Source organism: Pogona vitticeps, chromosome 2 (genome assembly GCF_051106095.1).
Source record: "Pogona vitticeps strain Pit_001003342236 chromosome 2, PviZW2.1, whole genome shotgun sequence".
In the NCBI taxonomy this organism is placed as follows: Eukaryota; Metazoa; Chordata; class Lepidosauria; order Squamata; family Agamidae; genus Pogona; species Pogona vitticeps.
Window position 1 is genome coordinate 40,846,782 of NC_135784.1, and position 19,089 is coordinate 40,865,870.

General features: G+C 40.2%; 1 protein-coding gene across 5 annotated transcripts in view; it reads right to left on the minus strand.

Moving 5' to 3' along the window:
- The window catches only part of ADAMTS9 (ADAM metallopeptidase with thrombospondin type 1 motif 9), a 151,537-nt gene that overhangs the window by 55,794 nt on the left and 76,654 nt on the right, over nucleotides 1-19,089 (minus strand). For all 5 annotated transcript variants that reach the window (XM_072989362.2, XM_078388842.1, XM_072989363.2 and 2 more), the window contains 7 exons: nucleotides 18,741-18,905; nucleotides 16,096-16,215; nucleotides 13,612-13,707; nucleotides 13,357-13,524; nucleotides 11,440-11,730; nucleotides 10,115-10,276; nucleotides 6,696-6,872 (listed from right to left, as the gene is read on the minus strand). In XM_072989362.2, the coding sequence (XP_072845463.2) occupies nucleotides 6,696-6,872; nucleotides 10,115-10,276; nucleotides 11,440-11,730; nucleotides 13,357-13,524; nucleotides 13,612-13,707; nucleotides 16,096-16,215; nucleotides 18,741-18,905 (1,179 nt within the window). The remainder of the gene's footprint in view (nucleotides 1-6,695; nucleotides 6,873-10,114; nucleotides 10,277-11,439; nucleotides 11,731-13,356; nucleotides 13,525-13,611; nucleotides 13,708-16,095; nucleotides 16,216-18,740; nucleotides 18,906-19,089) is intronic.

Sequence of the window (19,089 nt, forward strand, 5' to 3'; positions counted from 1 at the left end):
TCACGAAGCAGGGAACTGATCATCGCAAAGCGAAATTCCCCCATTTAGACCATCGTTTTGAGATAGCAATCGCGATCACAAAAAGATCATCGTAAAGCGGATTCGTCATAATGCAGGGCAATCGTAAAGCGAGGCACCACTGTAATAAGGAAATTTTCTTATCACTTATCAACCTAGTAACTAGAACATGTTACCATTTCTCACACAAATTGTCACAAAGCTGCAACTCATTATTGCATGACACTGTTACACATTGGCTACCTTTAAATGAGCTGCAGGAAAAGACTTCACTTGTAGCGTATTGTTTACAAGTTCTTATCTAAGTGTAATGGCAAACTTTCCTTAGCTTAGTGTTTATTTCCAGTACCATGACTAGAGATAAAAGGCCATGAAAAAGAGACCCTGCAGTTGCTCTTCAGTGGCAATGTATGTTAGTGGAAAGGATATCTTTGGATGTTCATGCACACATAACGGGGCTGGGTGGGAAATAAAGGCAGACAATATATATGGAAGGCTACTTGGGCTTCACTATTTTGAAGATAAATGTGAATCTCCTTCATTTCCTTCTCCTATTTGTAGATACCATAAGGTGTAAATCTAATCAGAAATTTCACAGGATGAATGTCAGTCCAGTGATTTGTTCAGTAGGTGAGAAATGGGGAACATGCACCTCCTCAGATATGGTTGAACTTCAGCCTCTGTCATTCCTTACAATTAGCTAAGCTGGCTATGGCTGATGGGAGCTACAGTCCACATACATCAGTGGACCACACATGTTCCACTTTTGGTATTGATGGATGACAAGATTATAACTAACCATATTTAATGAATCTGGAATATTGTGCTTAATAAGAATAATAAAAATAACAATTTTATATAAGGCAGTTATCTATGTTATTCCTAACAAAGAGGCTGGTAAATACAACCCAGTTCATCTATCTTTTCCATCTGTTATAATTCCTAAAAGTCTGTTACTTAGCACATTGGATGTAAGCCTGATGCATGAGTTGCATTTTACAAGTTGAAAGCATGTTTTTGAGACCTTCCCCTCCACAAATGCACAACCAGATATACATATACTGTATATAAGAGGAGCTGCTCTTTCATTAGCACGAACAGATCCAAACCTGGCCTTTTGATATTTGCACATTAATAATTTTCGAATAAAAATATTGCTCAAGAGGTTCAGTAGACCCATCAGTTAGTTTGGTATCTGATAGGTGTTGTGAACTATATATAATATATGTCAATAACCTGCTACTTAGTTGTGGTCTTTCTGGCTTATGATAAAATTCTGGCTCAACACACAAATGTTACTTCATATTTACAAATTTAACCTCTACTAGTGATACATTTTTAAAAATCACCTAAATAGTGACATGCACCTATGAGGCAACAAACTTCAGATATGACACACTTTAGCAAAACAGTCAATTTCTATGTCATATTAGTATCACAAGAAGAGGCCAAAAAGGGGATGTGTTTGCTGATCACATTCACGAATAAAACCATCATCACCACCATCACCATTTACATGGATACTCCACCTTGGGGTATAAATGCAGGCTGATTTTAGAGAACCCTAGCATTTGAGCAATACACAAGGAAGTCACAACAGAAAATGTCTGTGAACTGCAGACTAAAAATACTTAGAACATGTTACAGAATCATGAGTTAGAAGAGGGTTCTGTGATCATTTTGTCAAAACAGATGTTCCGTGTTTAGATCTGCAGTTCAAATAATTCTGGAGGCCACATTCAGCCTAATAAGTAAATCTCATCTTATTGCAACAGGACTACTTTGGATACTACATACCCTAAAATCAATGTGAATTTTGCAAGTGTTCCCATGGAAACTATTTCTACTGGTAGGAGCAAACTGACAATGTTTCCCAGTGCTATGGTAGTATTAATACTCAACCTTTCACATTATCACATACATTCTTTCAGCAACGTCTTGGAATGTGAATGGAAGGAATAAGCTGGCCTGCGATTCATAAGAGGCCATCTAAGAAAAATGGCAGGATTCAAAATGGGTCCACCTAATCCATATTTTAGCCTCTTAGTCATGACACAACCACCGTGTTTGGATGCAACACAAAAATTGTAGCTTGCTTTATCAGAAAACTCCATATGCCAACTCTGTATCTTGTCAGCTTGACTGCACTTTCCATGAGATAGAATTAGAATGTGTACAGTATACAATACACTTGTCATCTGAGTATAAAGAGGAAAAGAATAGCTTATCAGTCCTTCCAGACAGGCAGACAGACACAGACATGGGAAAGACAGATACACCCTTCTAGTCTGTGAAACCTCACTATGATATGGAGGTAGCCTGGGGTTCTCAAAAGCTATGCCAGTGGAGCACAAGTTCTGGCAAGATCTACTGAACTGGTAAGGCTTGAAAAACAGGCCCAGTAGGCTGTATGCCTGCTATGTGAGAACCAGCCTAGATAAGTACAGAGAAGGTAATCAGCAAAAGATTGGCTACCAATTGAAGGACTGGTCATAAGAACAATGAACACAATGAACATCTGGAGCAGTTGTGACCTGCATGTGTTGAAGGCCAACTGATTAAAACCACAGATTTTCAAGGTGCTGATGGTATTACCATATTATACCATTAAGCAGTTCCATTGCAGACATGAAGTAAAGCCTGAAGATCTTCTGTTCAGACAACCTGACTCTCTTGCACTGTGTAAGGTAACTCTGCATCATGATTGTGTGACATCAAAGTAAAAAAAAAAACACCATTCTACAAAACATATTGATTATTACATTCTACTTTAATCTTTTCTTTCCTCAGATGGGCATTCAAACATCACAAAGGTAATGCAACATTTATATAAAATTAAATAACAATAGTTGACAAATAAATACACTTCATGAACATAAATACATAAAGAAATCCATTCTGCTGAAAAAAAGTTTCAGCCAATACTATACTCTTGTTTCAAAAGTGTCCAAAACATGGAACCAACACTCCATCTGGTACAGATGAAGCCTAAGCACCTACAGCAGAAACAGGACGGCAGACGTCTCAACCAGGTGAAAGGGAGGCAATACTTAAAAAAAACTTGTCCCCTATTAACTATTATAGTAGATAGTGGGTGGTATGAAAACGAGGTAGACGAACATTCAGGTGAAGCCAGAAATACTGTGTTAAGCTTATTTATGTCTCTGTCTAACACAGCACCATTTGCATTTTACCCACCCTTTTCAAACTCTTATCGGCTGCTTAAACTACATTTGCGTGCCATTTAGATTTCTAACTTTTCTCAACGGTAGTTTGCAAATCAGTGGCTCAGCCCAGCAGACTTCTCTCTGGGGTAAGGGAGGCAATTTTTCGCGTGGAAGGACTTGTGGAATTTAGCCAAGAGCTCTGAATACTTTGGGTCACAAGATTCTCAACGAAAGCAGCAAAAACCATTCACGCAAGAAAAGAGACACAGTTTAGAGTTCCACATACCTAGTGAAAAAATAATGAAAGACCTTTGCTTGGAAGGATTCGCCACTTTAGCAAAGTTCCTAATGAGAGGAATTCTGGCACCGGGCAGCTTATCCTTCTGCCCTCTCACCATTAGTCCCTGAAGCAGGCAAGTAGTAAGAGGTGGGCAGGAGGACTTCTGTTTTAGTGCAGAAGGAAGGAGGACATAGAAATGCAATACAGGGTGCATGTACTTTTGCACCACATTCTGTTGTCCATCCAGGATCTGGTAAGTTTATATTTAAGCACATCAAAGCAAATTCTGTACATCATTTATTAGGCTTTAAGCATATATTTAATGGCATGACAGCAGGCATTTGATTTAAGCCTTGAATAATAACATTTGGGATAATCAGTCCATTTAGCCCTGTTTTCAACTAAAATTCTGGAGTTCTAGTTCTCATGGGTGTACAAAAATACACAAATATTAAGATGCTACGATAGATTTGTAACCTTTAAAGACTTCCCTGAATATTTCCGGGCTGCTATTCACAAAACATCTTGTGGAATCTTAAAGAGTAATCGTTCTATTTGCCAAAAACTTTCACGGACTGCAACCCATTTCACCAGTTGCTAAAGTTACCCATGGACAGTTGGAATTTAATGTCTGGTTCAAGAAGGCTTGGCTGAACCCTGCATTTAAGGGGAAGGTTCTGTTATATTGACAAGCCATTCAACCACAGTGAGACAAGGAGTTCCAGCAGGGACTGCTTCTAGAGAACGGCAAGGAAAACGCCACATGACATCTACTGAATTTGTCCAGAACGATCTTTCCGTCTCATACGCTTCTGCTTCTGGGAAATGTTCAAAGACAATGAGATCCACACTAACAGCAATTTGCAGTATACAGTTTGGAGAGAAAACCAAACTTGTTCAGATCCCTTAGATTGAGGACATCTGTGCTTAGCACCAGCTTTGCCTCCTCGTATTGAAATGACAACATTAGCACCCCAGATGAAAATACTTTACAGTACTGTTGCTTGAAATGATAAAGCACCATAGAAATATTGTTTAAAGCCAAAGTATGTATCATTTGCAGAGTACAGTGATTAAAACGATCACAAAACATCCCACCGAAATTATAGTGAAAGAAGGGGAAAAGTACCATTGAAGCCATTGGAATATAAAAACCATGCATGTCAAAAATGTTCGTAGTTTGGTTGAAAAATGACCCTCTTTATATAAAGTGCTTTATAGTCAAATTAGAATTTTTTAAAAAAAATCTTCAAATTACATTGTAACAAAAAAATATTTAGCAATAGATTTGTGTGAGACTTTTTAGTGGATACATCAGTGGTTTTCTGTCTGGCCACTGTTGTCTCACAGCTTAAATTCAAGAACAATTAACTCACAAGGTCCCAGGCATTCAGTAAGGGTTGCTGCCAGTGTTCTAATATTATTTTTTGCTAATAGGAAAAGGATTATCTCAGATTGTTCTTGGAAAAAAATGTGTTTTGCTCTTCTGTGTGCACATTTCACAAGTGATAGTTCTTACTTGTGCTTTTGTGCTTGTGGAGTAACCAGAAGTCTTGTATCACTTTTAAGACTAACTTGTTTTTATTTTTCATAAGCTTGTGTGTGTCCAAGCACACTTCTTCAGATGAATGGAGTGGCTGCGTGTTTGTGGGATGTTTAAAACTGTTCTCAAGGCCGGTGTACTAGAGAAGAACAACAATAGGGTGCGGCTAATAAGCATAACCTCTGGCATGAAGGAGCTGCTTGTGAACAAAGGCAACTTAAATCTTTGAGGGAACTGGGAAGAAAAAGATGGCTGCCACAAAGTCACAATTCCTGATTTCCCTCCCATGAATGAACAGAGAGAAGGGGAGTTACTAGGCCATGGATCTTTTTAGGGAGGAAGGCAGGAAGTTTGATGCCACACCCACCTTTCAACAGATCTTGGATAGAGAAGCCACATGCGTTATCTTTAGGCCTACCTTCCTTTTCTCTGTCCCTTCAACAATGGGCTTGGACAATGTTTCTTGAGATATCTTAAAGTAACATTGCAAGTGGTATACATGCAGCGATAGTGTTCTTCAGATAAACTATAGAGCCGCTTCTGGATATGACTTAACCATGTTCGCTGTCCTTATGTCAACATGACCAATGCAAAAAAGAACCCTACAGGTTCTTTCACCCACCAAAAATCTAATTACTAGGAAGGAGTTTTAATAATAAAATTAGAATGGCAGACCTGGAAGGAACCCTACAGATCATCGAGTTCAGCCTCTGTCAAGGAGGCACAGTGATGAATCAAACTCCCAACCAGATACCTAAGCCACTGAGCTATCCCACAGTGGTCTCAGACTGCCAGTCTTTTGATTTTTATTAATATTCAGCTTTTTTATATAAAAAAAATCTGGTTGCAAACTAGGAGTCTTTGCAATGCTACCTTACATAGATGTTTCTTTTACCCTGTAAATTCCAACCCAAACTTATTAAGAGTTTTACTGTTATTAAGGTAAACAGTACTGAGATGTCAAGACATCAGTTTTAAAAGCACCCCACTTTGGTGTCCACTATTAATGCACAGGTCCAGGCACAAAATTATGCATTTTCAAATTTCAGGGAGCCAGACTTCCTAGCTAACTCCTGATATAACCCCAAGGCACAATCATTCATATGCCAGACCTATTTATTCCTCTCCCTTTGTTTGAAAATATTCTTCTCCAGGTCATCTGGATAAACAGATTTGTACTGCACAGAAAAATTAATAGTATCAACTATCTAGATGACAGCAGCTTGCACTGCGATTGGTTGTATATGTATGGCATTCTGGCAAAGGGCATAAAACAGCTGCTAAAACAGGTCTAGGAATCTTGTATAGACAGAAAGGAAAGGTTTCAGAAATTGAACATTGCTATAACTTTCATTTTGTTGCAAAGGGTTCCTTCACAGCGGAGATCTGTAATGTGCAGCACTTGCAGTGGGATAACAAATTTATACAAACCATTATGAAGCAGAAGGTGCCTTTTTAAATAATCAGGTTTCCTAGCTGAAGCCCTTCCTGAATGCCTATTTTATTTGGATGCATCACAAAAAAAGTTTTTCTTAAGTGCAGTTTTTAAAACTTTTCTTTAAAAAGAAAAAGCGAAACGAACACACATGCATGCCAAATATTAGCACCTTGACTTTAAGGACACTCATTTCATTTGTATATGCCAAATGATTATAACAAAAGAAAAAGAAGCACATTATGTTCATACCGAGCTCCATGGGCCAGTATTCCAAGCAGCATCCTCAGGGCAGTTCTGCATATTGCACTGCTCACGGTCTGGTGGCTTGTCAAGGATTTCACAGCTCAGATCAGTAAATCTCTCTCCATTGGGATGCTGGCACACAACCAGCCTTGTTCTGGTTCCTCCACCACAGGGCTTTGTACACTGGAAAAAAGGCAGTGGATGCAGATCCCATTAGTAAGGAGAGGACATGTTTATACCGCACCATTCCCTCTTCCTTCTCCTCCTCCCCTTTTAATCTTACTTAAAGTCAATTTGGATGGTAGTCTTATTTTGAGTCAAGAAAGTCATAATTCTAGATAGATGAGGAACTTGTACAGTATATCACAGAAGTGAGTACACCCCCTCAACATTTCATAAATATTTTAGGATATCTTTTCAGGAGACAACACTGAATAAATGACACTTGGCTACAATGTAAATTAGTCAGTATACAGCTTGTATAACAGTGTAAATGTGCTGTCCCCTCAAAATAATGCAACACGTGGCCACTGATGTCTAAACCTCTGGCAACAAAAGTGAGTACACCCCTAAGTGTTGCCAGCAGTTTAGACATTAATGGCTGTGTGTTGCATTATTTTGAGAGCATAGAACATTTACACTGTTATACAAGCTGTAGACTCACTACTTTACATTGTAGTCAAGTGTCATTTCTTCAGTGTTGTCACATGAAAATATATACTAATATATTTATGAAATGTGAGGGGCTGTACTCAGTTCGGTGATATACTGTAGGTAAAATTTAAAAAATGAAGAACTAACTTATATGCCAATCTTCAGCAAAAGTACTGAAGTCTCTATTAAAAACAAGATTATTTCCCCAGAAAAAAGGGAGGGGTGAGTTGGTTCCAAGTCATGAGTTGAGTCCGAGTCATTAAAAAAACAAGTCAAGTCCAAGTTGAGTCACCAGTATGACTTGAGTCTCCAACCCTGCCATCTATCCCTACTTTTTTTATTTCGGTCTGCTTCAGGTATAATGATCACCTAATGCCTGATTAAAGGGATAATCACCTCCACATATTCCAGCTTCACACATCCCTTCTTCATAAGCACATCTTGAGAGCTTTTATTATTCCATATTCGACCAGTTAGTTCCCTTTTGCATTCAGATCAGAAAGCTACAATTCAATCTCCTTTCACAAACCAGGTTATGAAGCACAAGTATTTGTCCGGGTTTTTATATCGAAGCTAAACTTCTGTTTTCCAGCTTGGTTGTAAGCAGGAAGTGTGATGTAAGGCACTGGAACAAAAGTGCCAATGCTTGGGAATCACAGTGCACTAGGACAGAAGGGACTTGCGTCTCTTTCCTACTTCAACAAACATAGGCTATTTGCCCACGATAATTACATCTCAATCAGGCCACCAAAAAAAGTTTTCAACAGTGCTGGATAAACAGTAATTATTTCAGTCCCAAATTGGGATCTTCCTTAAAGAATGTAAAGACACTGAACACACTTGAGTATCTCCTGGACAACAACAACACCCCAAATTGGCTGATTGTTCTGTTGGATTGGTTCTGACACAAACAAAGAAGCAGCTCCAAACTATCTGTTTGTAAATATTGCTTGCTTGCTAATGGGCGGAGGAACACAAGAATAGTTGTTGTAGGTTTTTCGGGCTGTTTGGTCATGTTCTGAAGGTTTTTCTTCCTAATGTTTTGCCAGTCTCTGTGGCCGGCATCTTCAGAGAACAGGAGTTAGAACTCTGTCTGAGTCCTGGTGTAGTGTGTGGTCTAAAAAGTCCAAAACTCAACAAAGCCTGGCTCCTAGCACTGAAAAATATAGCTTGCAAAAGGTCAATGAACTCTACCCAGCCACAAGGACCGGTGATCAATGCACACAAAAGACTAGCTAACAACACCCATCAATCACAGTGACAGATCATCTCCCCTGTTATAACAACAATGCACCCATAACAAAAAACACCCTGATCACATAATCACCCAATCTCCAGAAAAGGACAAAAAAACTGATCCCATAGCTATAAATACTCTATCCCACACACTACACCAAAACACAGACAGAGTTCCAATTCCTGTCCTCTGAAGATGCTGGCCACAGAGATTGGTGAAAAATTAGAAAGAAAAACCTTCAGAACACAGCCAAACAGCCTGAAAAACCTACAACCAGCATCGGATCCTGGCCATGAAAGCCTTTGAGAATACATTGGACACAAGAATGCTGGATGAGTGCCAGATAAGACTCTCATGGCCATTGAGAGGAGAATGAAAATACCTGTATGGAAACTTATTTTCACTATTTGCTTTCTCGAGCCCCCAAGGGGTTAACAGTATATGTAAATGTGGATGCATGTTTAAGAAAGAGATAGATGCAGAAAGAGGTAGCTAGAGGTAGGTTTAGATAGACTTGGATATAGGTTGAGAAGTTGTGTGTGAGTTTAGGTTAGATTAAAATAAACCTGTTTGAAAGGTGATTAGGATACTTAGGGTAGAAATTATTTCAATTGTATGCCAGCTGGCCAACTTCAGCTAACGTTATATAGAAAGAGAATGGGCTGGTGGTGTGTCATATAAAGTAATACTAAAGACATTTTACTAGCGGTGGGCATGAACCATGGGCCAGGAAAATGTGCTTCATCCCAGGGAATAGGCAAGCACGCAGAACAGGCAGGAGAGGGGAGTCCACACTGCCCACAGAACACCTCCGCAGGCACCACACTGAACTAGGCCGGACTGCCGTTCATGCCAATCTCTACATTTTACATTTCCCCCCTTACAATTTTATTCATCTTTACTCCGCTTTTAAAAAACTATTACAGTACTTCAATTCTTTATGATTTAATCTTTTATAAAAGTAAAGGTGTTGATAATGAATCAGTATCACTTAAATACCTGCATTGGCTGCTTGGGCCTCAGCTCAGGCAAGAGAAAAAAAGGGAATGGTGGGAGAGAGAGGGAGAAGAGAAATATATCTTATAAAGAATTTTCAGTATAAGAACCAGTGATGGCAGTGCTACCTACTGGTTTGAGTTTCATTAAAAGGGTTTAACAAAGATCTTCCTCAGAATGAGGCAGATGTTTCCTTACAAAAGCACAATACAGTGGTGCCTCGACTTACGAACGTCTTGACTTGTGACCATTTTGAGTTATGACCAGCTCTCGTCGCAAAATTTTGCTTTGACTTGCAACCGGTGCTTTGAGTTACAACCGGGAAAAAGGCAGGAATTTGAACTGCTTTGAGTTAACCGTTGGTCAGCATAGTTTAGTGGTAAATACTGAATTATTTGCTTCTATCTCAAATTACTATTTGGATAACATTTCCTGTTATAGTAAGATAAGGAATAATGCTTTTTATTTAGCTATTAAAAGGAAAAAGAGAGATTTGTTCACCATGTTTTATGAAAGAAAGTTATAGCACATTGCTTACTTCACCCCAGCTGCCATAGGCCCACTGAGGGCAGGGTCCCGATTCGCACGATCTTTGCTCATCAGGTTTTGTTCTTGCATCACAATTGCTGGCAGTGTATCCATTTTCATCCTGGCATACCACAACCCGCCGTTGGAATCCTCCAGCACAGGTACTGGAACACTACAAAACATGATTATCAAAAGCTGAGGAAGCTTGGTCTAGATTATCCCACTGGTTAACCCACAAATAGTACCAACTAGTTAAACAGCAAACAGTACCAACTGTTATTTCTTCCACCCTCAAGAACTTGATATTTTAAAAACAAACAAAACACCTTTGCTGCCACCTCTGTGTCTTGTCTGTCTGTTGAGGGTAGGAAGCCTTCCAATTCTTTAACCTTCTCACAAGTATTATTATTATGTTCTGATTGTATAGTAGAAGCAACAGCAGCAACAATTCCCATTTTTTTCTTAGCTAGAGGTTTAGAACCTCTATTTATTTTTCTTGAAGGCAACAACTGCTCACTACAACATTTTATCACCGGTTCCATTTGTTTTTCCCTACTAATCTTCCCAGGAAGCTTAAAAATTCAGGCCACATCATCATAAGTAAGAATCCTTCTTCATGTATTTTTAAAATCTTTCCTTTCATCCGAGAAGCTCAGGACAACTACATAATTCTCTTCTCACCAATTTTCTCCTCACGAAAAAACCTTTGGAAGTAGAGGGCATAATGACTGGCACAAAGTCACTGAGGGAGCTTTATGGCTTCACAGGAGTTTGACCTGAAGTCTCGCCTGTCTTAGTGTGGACACCCAAACAACTACTGAGGAAATACACTGCCACAGCAATTAAAGCAGGCCATCAGTCTGGGAAGAGGAATACAATATACACTGTAGAGTCGCTAGATTTTTTTGGAATTTTTTTTTTTTAACTCAAAACTGGCAGTTCAAGTTGGGGAAGCTTCTTACAAAACCTCTAAGACGGGGACAGTATCCAGAGTTGATGCTTCAACGGCAGGACAGAGATTTGCACCACCATCCTTACACCATGACCTTTTGAACCTAGAGTCCCCAGCTGTCATTTCCATTCTCTCACTCATGCGTCCCGAACTTCAAATTAAAGAAATCAAAATATATTGAAAAACAACATCCTTGAAGTTACAGATGAAAAAAAACCAAATACATCTATGCATACCTAATTACCATAATTTATTCTGACTGCTGACTGTTTGTTCCATTGGCATGAGATCCTGAGGAAGAGTGAGGATATATGGAGGGAAAGAAGTGTTCAACTCAACAACCAATGTTCTGTTTTGTTTTTAAATCACCAACAGATACTTACCGCTCCCCACGGACCAGTTCTCCACTGGCTGCCTCCATGTATATGTCCACGACCATGATTTCGATTCAGGTTTCCACCTTGGTTGTTCTTTTGTCGATAGTCAGGATAAGGGAACGGATGGATCGGCCTGTTATAGTCAGGATTGATCTGTTGGCATGATGGCATGGAGCAATCTTGCTCCGTTGCAGGGAGATCCTCAGCATCGCATTCGCTCCGGTCAACAATCTGGTCACTGTAATCTATGCAGACGACTTGCCGGGTCACCTTACCTTGCCCACAAGTCACAGAACACTGCATGAACAGAGAAGGAAACCAGAAACAGTTGCCCTTAGCAGCAATGAGACATGCTTTGGGAAATGCAAACTAAAATGCAAACTACAACTATCTTAAGCATGACTATTTTCACTTGGGTGAATCCCACATATTTGTTGATTTGACAGAATCAGGAACACAGCAAGATGCTATATACCAGGCCACAATATTTGTCCACATAACCCTAAGGCCGGGGCAATATATATCCCCAAGGGCCTAAAAGTGTTCCCCGATTGCCAAATTTCAAGCTTAAAAAAATCCAAAGAAAACGGCTTTTAAAAGACTCCTTGTATCCTCTGGGGTCCATTGTGGCAATTCTGCACTGTTTTGAGACTCCCCGGCGCCCCTCTACATCCACATTTCCAAATTGTTTTTATTTTGTTTATATGTGGCCACTAGAGGGCAGAAGAGGGCTCTCTCAGTTAAAAAAAACATACACCCTTTTTGTAAGAATATTTTTGAGGGGAAGTAGGATTGCATGAGTGGGTGCAGGCCTCTGAGTCTAGGGTTATGACTTGATTACCCCAAGTGCTTTCTGGCTGTCCAACAACTCTTCAGGGTTCCAGGCAGAGGTCTTTTACATCATCCTTTCCCAGCACACTATGTTTTGGGCTACAGATCCCATACAGTCCTTTCTGCATGGCCAACTGTCAGATTGTGAGAACTGCACCACACTTTAGTGCTCTTAACAATGAGCTTTAGCCCCACTGCTGAATTCTGCAACCGACAGCTTCTGAAAATTAATCCTGCTAGGCTCCATTTACCACTGCAAAAACAGGTGATGGCAGCGATAACCAAACAAATCTGAAGAGCAGAGGGATGGTGGTTCAGTCAGTGTGAAGGGTGAACCACTGAACCTACTGCTGAATTCTTCCTGGCCCACCGATGATATGCTGCTCCCACTGGGAAAAGAAACGTTTTGCCTATACTTGATGCAATGCTCTCTTCAACTTGAGCTAGTGTCTATTTTGCCTGCTACTCCAATCAAGTCAGAATTTCTCCTCTGCTGCCTGATCAGTGAGAATGTGACTTCATAAGGCACAAGAAGCAAGTTCATTTTATTTACTTATTTGTTTACACAGGGATTCAGTTGCCCATTGATTTGTAATAGCTATCTACAGTATATGACATTAGTGCAAGACTTTCAGAACCTTTCCATTTCAGGGTTATTTTGCCTTGTTTGAGAACTTGGTCCTATGGGGGTGGGTGGGTTTTGTATAATTCAGCCTTCCCCTGAAATCAACTGTGGTGTCAGTTTTGGGGAGTGTTCTCCTTAACACCTAACAGGACTATCTCTAGCTGCCTCTCTGAACAGCAGAGAATAGGGAGGGGGGTTGCTCTCCCCAACATGGCTGCAACTTGACATCTGCTTAAGACCTGCCACATTCTATGTAGAAGCTAACAGCTCTAAGCTGTCCTTCAAATTCTGCACACTCTTCTCCCATATTTGAAATAAATCATTTTTCCATTTTTCACTAAATGGAAGCTTTACCAAACTGAGAGCTGTTGACATGGGGTATGATTGACTGGGACAAGGGGGGAGGATGGACTGAGTCTGGACGGACTCTTAGACTGTCCTGCTCCTGGATCAAAAAAGTTGCTTACCGAGCTCCATTCCATGGCTTTCCATCGTCCACATGGAGTTACCATACATGCTTCGGTTGCCAGTGGCCTTGGGAGTTGAAAGCAGGCAGCTTCATCAGCCACAGAGCCCTGATCATCACGACAGCTGACGTATCGCATCCTGGTACCCTTCCCGCAGGTTGCAGAGCACTAGGGAAGAATGGCAAGAATGCTAATAGGAAAAGCTAGGGAACCAAAAGTGTATACTTTCCACTTAAGCTGACCAGTTTAACGTACAGGAGTCCAGGAGCCATATCTCCACTGGGTTCGGTGGCTGTTCTGCTTAACTTCTGGACTGCTCGGGTGAAGATGACATGGTGCTATTTCACAGTCCTGTTTTGTTAATAAGAACATTAAAAAAGTTACTATGGAGTATCAATAATTCACAGGTATTTCCACACGGATTAGGAATTCAAATACAGTATTTTCCACATATAAGACACCCCCATGTATAAGACGCCCCCCACTTTTCTAACCCAAAATTAAGAAATCTAAGTGGAGCTTATCAAGTGCAGGGGGGAAGGAATTAAAGCACTGCAGGATCACTTTGATCCCTGGTTTCTCCATGCTAAGCCCGGTGGGGCTTAGCAAAAAGAGGGGGAAATGGATCAAAGCAATCCTGCCACTGCATGATCGTTTTGATCCCTTTTCCCTTTATACTACCATGGGATTGCATTGATCCTTTCCCCCTTCCTTTTGCTAAGTCCTATGGGACTTAGTAAGCAGAGGGGAAAGTAGAGATCAAAACCATCCTGCAGCACTTTGATTCCTGCTTTCCTTTTGCTAAGGCTTAGCAAGTAGAGAGGAAAGCAGGGATCAAAACCCTGCAGGATCACTTTGATCCCTGCTTTCCCCACCACTTGTGTTTGTTCTCTCCTCAGCTTACTTCTGTGTATAAGACAACCCTCAATATTTAGTCTAAAGATTTTAGACAAATCTTATGCGTGGAAAAATATGTAATACATTTGTGAAAGATGAAGAAGCTACCTTCCATCATCTTTTACAAGTTCATTTTCTATCTTAAGGTAAGATTTATCTTACATTAAAGACTGATTTTCCCAGTACAGTGAGGTCTTGACTTGAGAACTTAATCCGTATTGGAAGGTGGTTCTCAAGTCAAAAAGTCTGTAAGTCAAGTCTCCATTGACCTACAGTGCATTGAAAACCGATTAATCCCGTAACAGGCCGTTTTTGTTCCATTTTGGTTTTTTTCTGGTCTGTAAGTCAAATCTCAGTCTGCAAGTCAAACCTAAAATTTGCGGCCAGAGAAGTCTGTAACTCAAAAAGTCTGTAAGTCAAGCCGTCTGTAAGTCAAGGGTCCACTGTACATCTTACAAATTATGAAATAAACAAATCTAAAGGCTGCATCCAAAACTTTTCATCTACTTATATTCATTTTCCTTCCCAATTCAAAACACCAGCCCTAGCATACACATGCATACCAATGGAAACCTTTCAGAAGCAAACTTTGCTACTATTAATCATTTCTACAACATCAAAATATACCACATACCGTACAAAGCAAAGACAACCCCAGCAAAAGATTTGTATCTTATCTCATATGGATAAGACTAGAATGAGTCCCCAAAGAACATCTAGGTTGAAATAAGAATTAAGATCAAAAGAGAACAAGTGGTGGCAAACAATTGAGGGATGGGTGGGTATGAGATGTCAGGGGACGTTTCAGTCATTATGAAAGATTTGTCCACAAAAGTTCACATGAAAAAATATAACGGTCGTCTTTAAGGTGCCACCACATTTTTTAAAACGTTTTTTCTCCTATTGCACTTTTGTTTCACTTTTGTTTCCTATTTCACTAATCGTTTAGTTGTGTCCGACTCTTCGTGACCCCATGGACCAGAGCACGTCTTCCACTGCCTCCTGGAGTTGGGTTAAATTCATGTGGGTAGCTTTGATGACACTGTCCAGCCATCTTGTCCTCTGTCGTCCCCTTCTCCTCCTGCCTTCACACTTTCCCAACATCAGGGTCTTTTCCAGGAAGTCTTCTCTTCTCATGAGATGGCCAAAGTATTGGAGCCTCAGCTTCAGGATCTGTCCTTCCAGTTAGCAGAATGGATAGGTGTGTTCTCCTTGCAGTCCAGGGGACTCTCAAGAGCCTCCTCCAGCACCACAATTCAAAAGCATCAATTCTTTGGCGGTCAGCTTTCTTTCTTTCTTTTCACTTTTACCTATCATCATTAGAATAGGTTTGTTGAAGGGTGGGTCTTAGGCAGGGACTTGAAGAAGGAGGGAGAAAAATTGACTAAGCCTGGAACTATCTATTTAGTTCACACTGTAGGTGGGGAACTAGATTTGAAATTCTGCTCTTAGACTAAAATAACTAAACAAAGCAAAAAACAAACAAAAGTTTTAAAAAATTCTCAACCCAACCTGTTTGTGAAGACCTAAACTGTCAGCAAGAAATATAGGATAAAACACTTATTCCCAAACACATTACTTTACCATGTGCATTCCATGCTTGGTTTTGGCTATATGCCTACAAGACCCATCCCTCCTCCCTGTGCATTTTGATTTATGTTACAGCAGACATGCTAATTCATCCCCCTTCCCTCAATGCATCACGTGGGCTGACAGAGAACACAGTCCAGCCCTACATGCAACCTTGGGATTTGTAAAGGGGTTTCTTTAACAATGCCTCTATGACACTGTTAAAAGAATGGAGACGGCTGTAAATGGAGATGTCTGTATTAGCACACATACCTGTGTATCAGTTGGTTTGGTGGCAGCGTTGCATTCATTATCATCTACCACAGACACATAGGCACCGACCACACATTTCACAGCTCTCATCTGATAGCCCTGACCACATGTTGCAGTACACTGGGGGAAGAGAACAGATATACAAGAAAGCTCTGAGTGTATTGATACTGCAAAGAAAGCTCTCTCTAATCTTCCACAGTTTACCAGTAATGATTTCCTGGGACATGTAGCTTTGAGAAGGGGTGCAGTGCTCCCTACAGTTCTCTGAGGATAGGGAATGACTATTATACTCATATGAGTCTGTTGTATGGTTATATGCCCGAGCAGTAGGCTTTGCAACACCATGGCATTACTTCTAAATGCATTATTTAGAGGCAGGAAATTTCAGCGTGCCAATATCTTGTGCATAATCCACGGAAATGTAAAATAAATAGAGGCCTCTTTCTACTGCTTCAGCTCCTTCCATTTCAAATTAGGTCAAATGGTTAAAATCAGCTGCTTCTGTTGGAAGCATGCATGCTTCATTGATTCCCTTCAAATATACATGTGCAAGTGTTTAAATCATTTACCATTCTGGGGATTATAAATCTCATTTAAACTCTGTCACATTTCTTTACCAAATCGACAACACCAGCAATCTTAATGGAACATGATGAGGGCCGGAAGACAAGACCTGCTGAGGAGATATATGCGTGGTCTGGACAGGTTAAGCCGTTGACTTGTTTTGAATGCATTATTAAATTAGAGTCATTGTTGCAACACACTGTGAATGAAGATTTTCACAGGTGCTTGGTGGTAAAGCGTCACTCTGCATGTAGTTTTTTAAATATTTAAAAGCCAATATTACATTTCTTTTTGAAGACACTCACAGCTTAGTCTAAATAACCTGAATCAAAACCTGTTCTTCTTTTCCAGAGGTTATTCTCATGAAGCTACCTGTTTAAAGACTACTTTCATGGCAGAGCATAAAAGTGTATTGCTTATTCAGTCCTTGACATCTCTAATTACAAGACCCACTAAGTAGGCATGACTTTGAACGATCTCAGTCTCGGACCACTTTAAGAAGCTACTGACAACTGGAGGACCAATGATAGATATCAAATCCAGTAGCCGCTATGCCATATCAATTTTATATATATAAAATTGATATGGCATAGTGGCTACTGGATTTGAGCAGGATTTGGAGAAGATCTACATTCACTGCCCTGATTTCACTGGAGGAAAGGAAGGATATATATGTCACTCTCTATGGGCTAAATCTAACTGTTAGTCCCAACTGAGGTACACCGACTGAATCAATGGGAGACAGAAATGATAACATAACAAGTCCTATTGATTCAATGGGTTCCATCTAGCTGGGACTTGGCCCTCACCAATGGGCTAACAAACAATAAGTAAATCTGCTTATATCCTTGGTAGTTCAAGCACATGAGATATCCATGTTCAACAACTGAGATTAATAGCCCCCAATTTCTGTGACAAACACTGGGTGAAGCGTTGACAAGACTATTTGAAGAGTCACTCTGTTTCAACAAGGGAATGAAGTCTCAGAATAATCGTCATATTCCATTGAATTGTAGCAGTTAAGAGTGTTAGACAGAGATGGCTTGGCTTCAGAATGTCACTCAGTTACACAATTTACTAAGTGAGTGTGGAATAAGTACTGCCTCTTAGTCTGAGCAATCTTACATGATTGTTGTGAGTATAAAAGTAGGAATCAAAGTTCTAAGACAATGTCTTCACCTCTTTGGAGGAAAGATGAGATAGAAACAAAAAGAATAAGCAAAATGCACAGACAGCCTACACATTTTGTTCCACTCATACACTTCCAGGAGACTCCAAGACCTTTACAGCAGCAGTAACAAAATTAAGCGACGCAGGAATATTTGTCTATTTATATCTTTTGTGTTATTTTTCTTAGAATAATCATCATCTTAGAATTGCAGAGCTGCAAGGGACCCTCCGGATCATTGAGTCTAGGCCCTGTCAGGGAAACACGGAGGGAACTGAACTCCCAGCCTCTCTCTCTCCACGGCCAGATACCTAAAACCAATGAGCCATCCAGCAGTTAAATACACCTTTTTCTAAAAAGTTGTACAAAACTGAAGGGAAGAATTTGGAATATTTGGAATGCATTGCCTATGCCTGGCTTTTTGTAGCCACAAGCAGAACAGTTTTCTTTCAGCACCCAAGCTGCAGCAGTAAGGAGTGAACGTGGTGAGGGTGCATCCAAACTGTCCCCTTTGCTCTACAATTACATTTGTGTAAATCCAGGATCAACCTGTCCAAGTAATAAAGAGTGGATTGCAAAAGGTGTTGAATGTACGAACATCTTTCGTACAAGGATTAGTGTAACCATTGGCCTTTTGGAATTACCATATCACGATTTGGCTGACCCAGACCTTGAAAGAATTACCTAGGGATTTAGTACAAGTTACTTTTACGGGGAAAAAAATAACATTTCCAAGCTCTGCTTCTACCTTGTTCTTGTTGATGTCTCGGTTTGTTCCATTCCTTTTATTCATCTTGTAGGCTTCTTAAGTGAAGGACTGAGATTTTTTTTTTAAATCATAGTCCCAAAACTATTCATATATGGGAGCTCATTAAAAATGAGGAAAACAAAGGAACGAATGGGCTTTCCATACCTGTCCCCATGGTCCAACCTGCCAGGCAGCACATTCCTGCTGCTGACAAGTTTGCATGGAATCTGGTTTAGTCTCAGCATTGCAAAGTCGGTCGTTTAATCGCTCTCCTCCAAACTGGCACCAGATTTGCCGGTGCTTTTGCCCTTTCCCGCAGGTTACTAGGCACTGTAGAAAGACAATATCAGGCCAGGGTCACTCAACTGAAAATGTATTTATAAAAGGAAGAAAGCAGTTCAAGGGTGGCAGTGGGTCTCTGGAGGCCAGACCAAGACTGAAGTGGGTAGTCTGTCCAACTACACAGCCAACTGAGTTGCAGAAACGTTATACGGATAGGTTTTCAAATGTATTC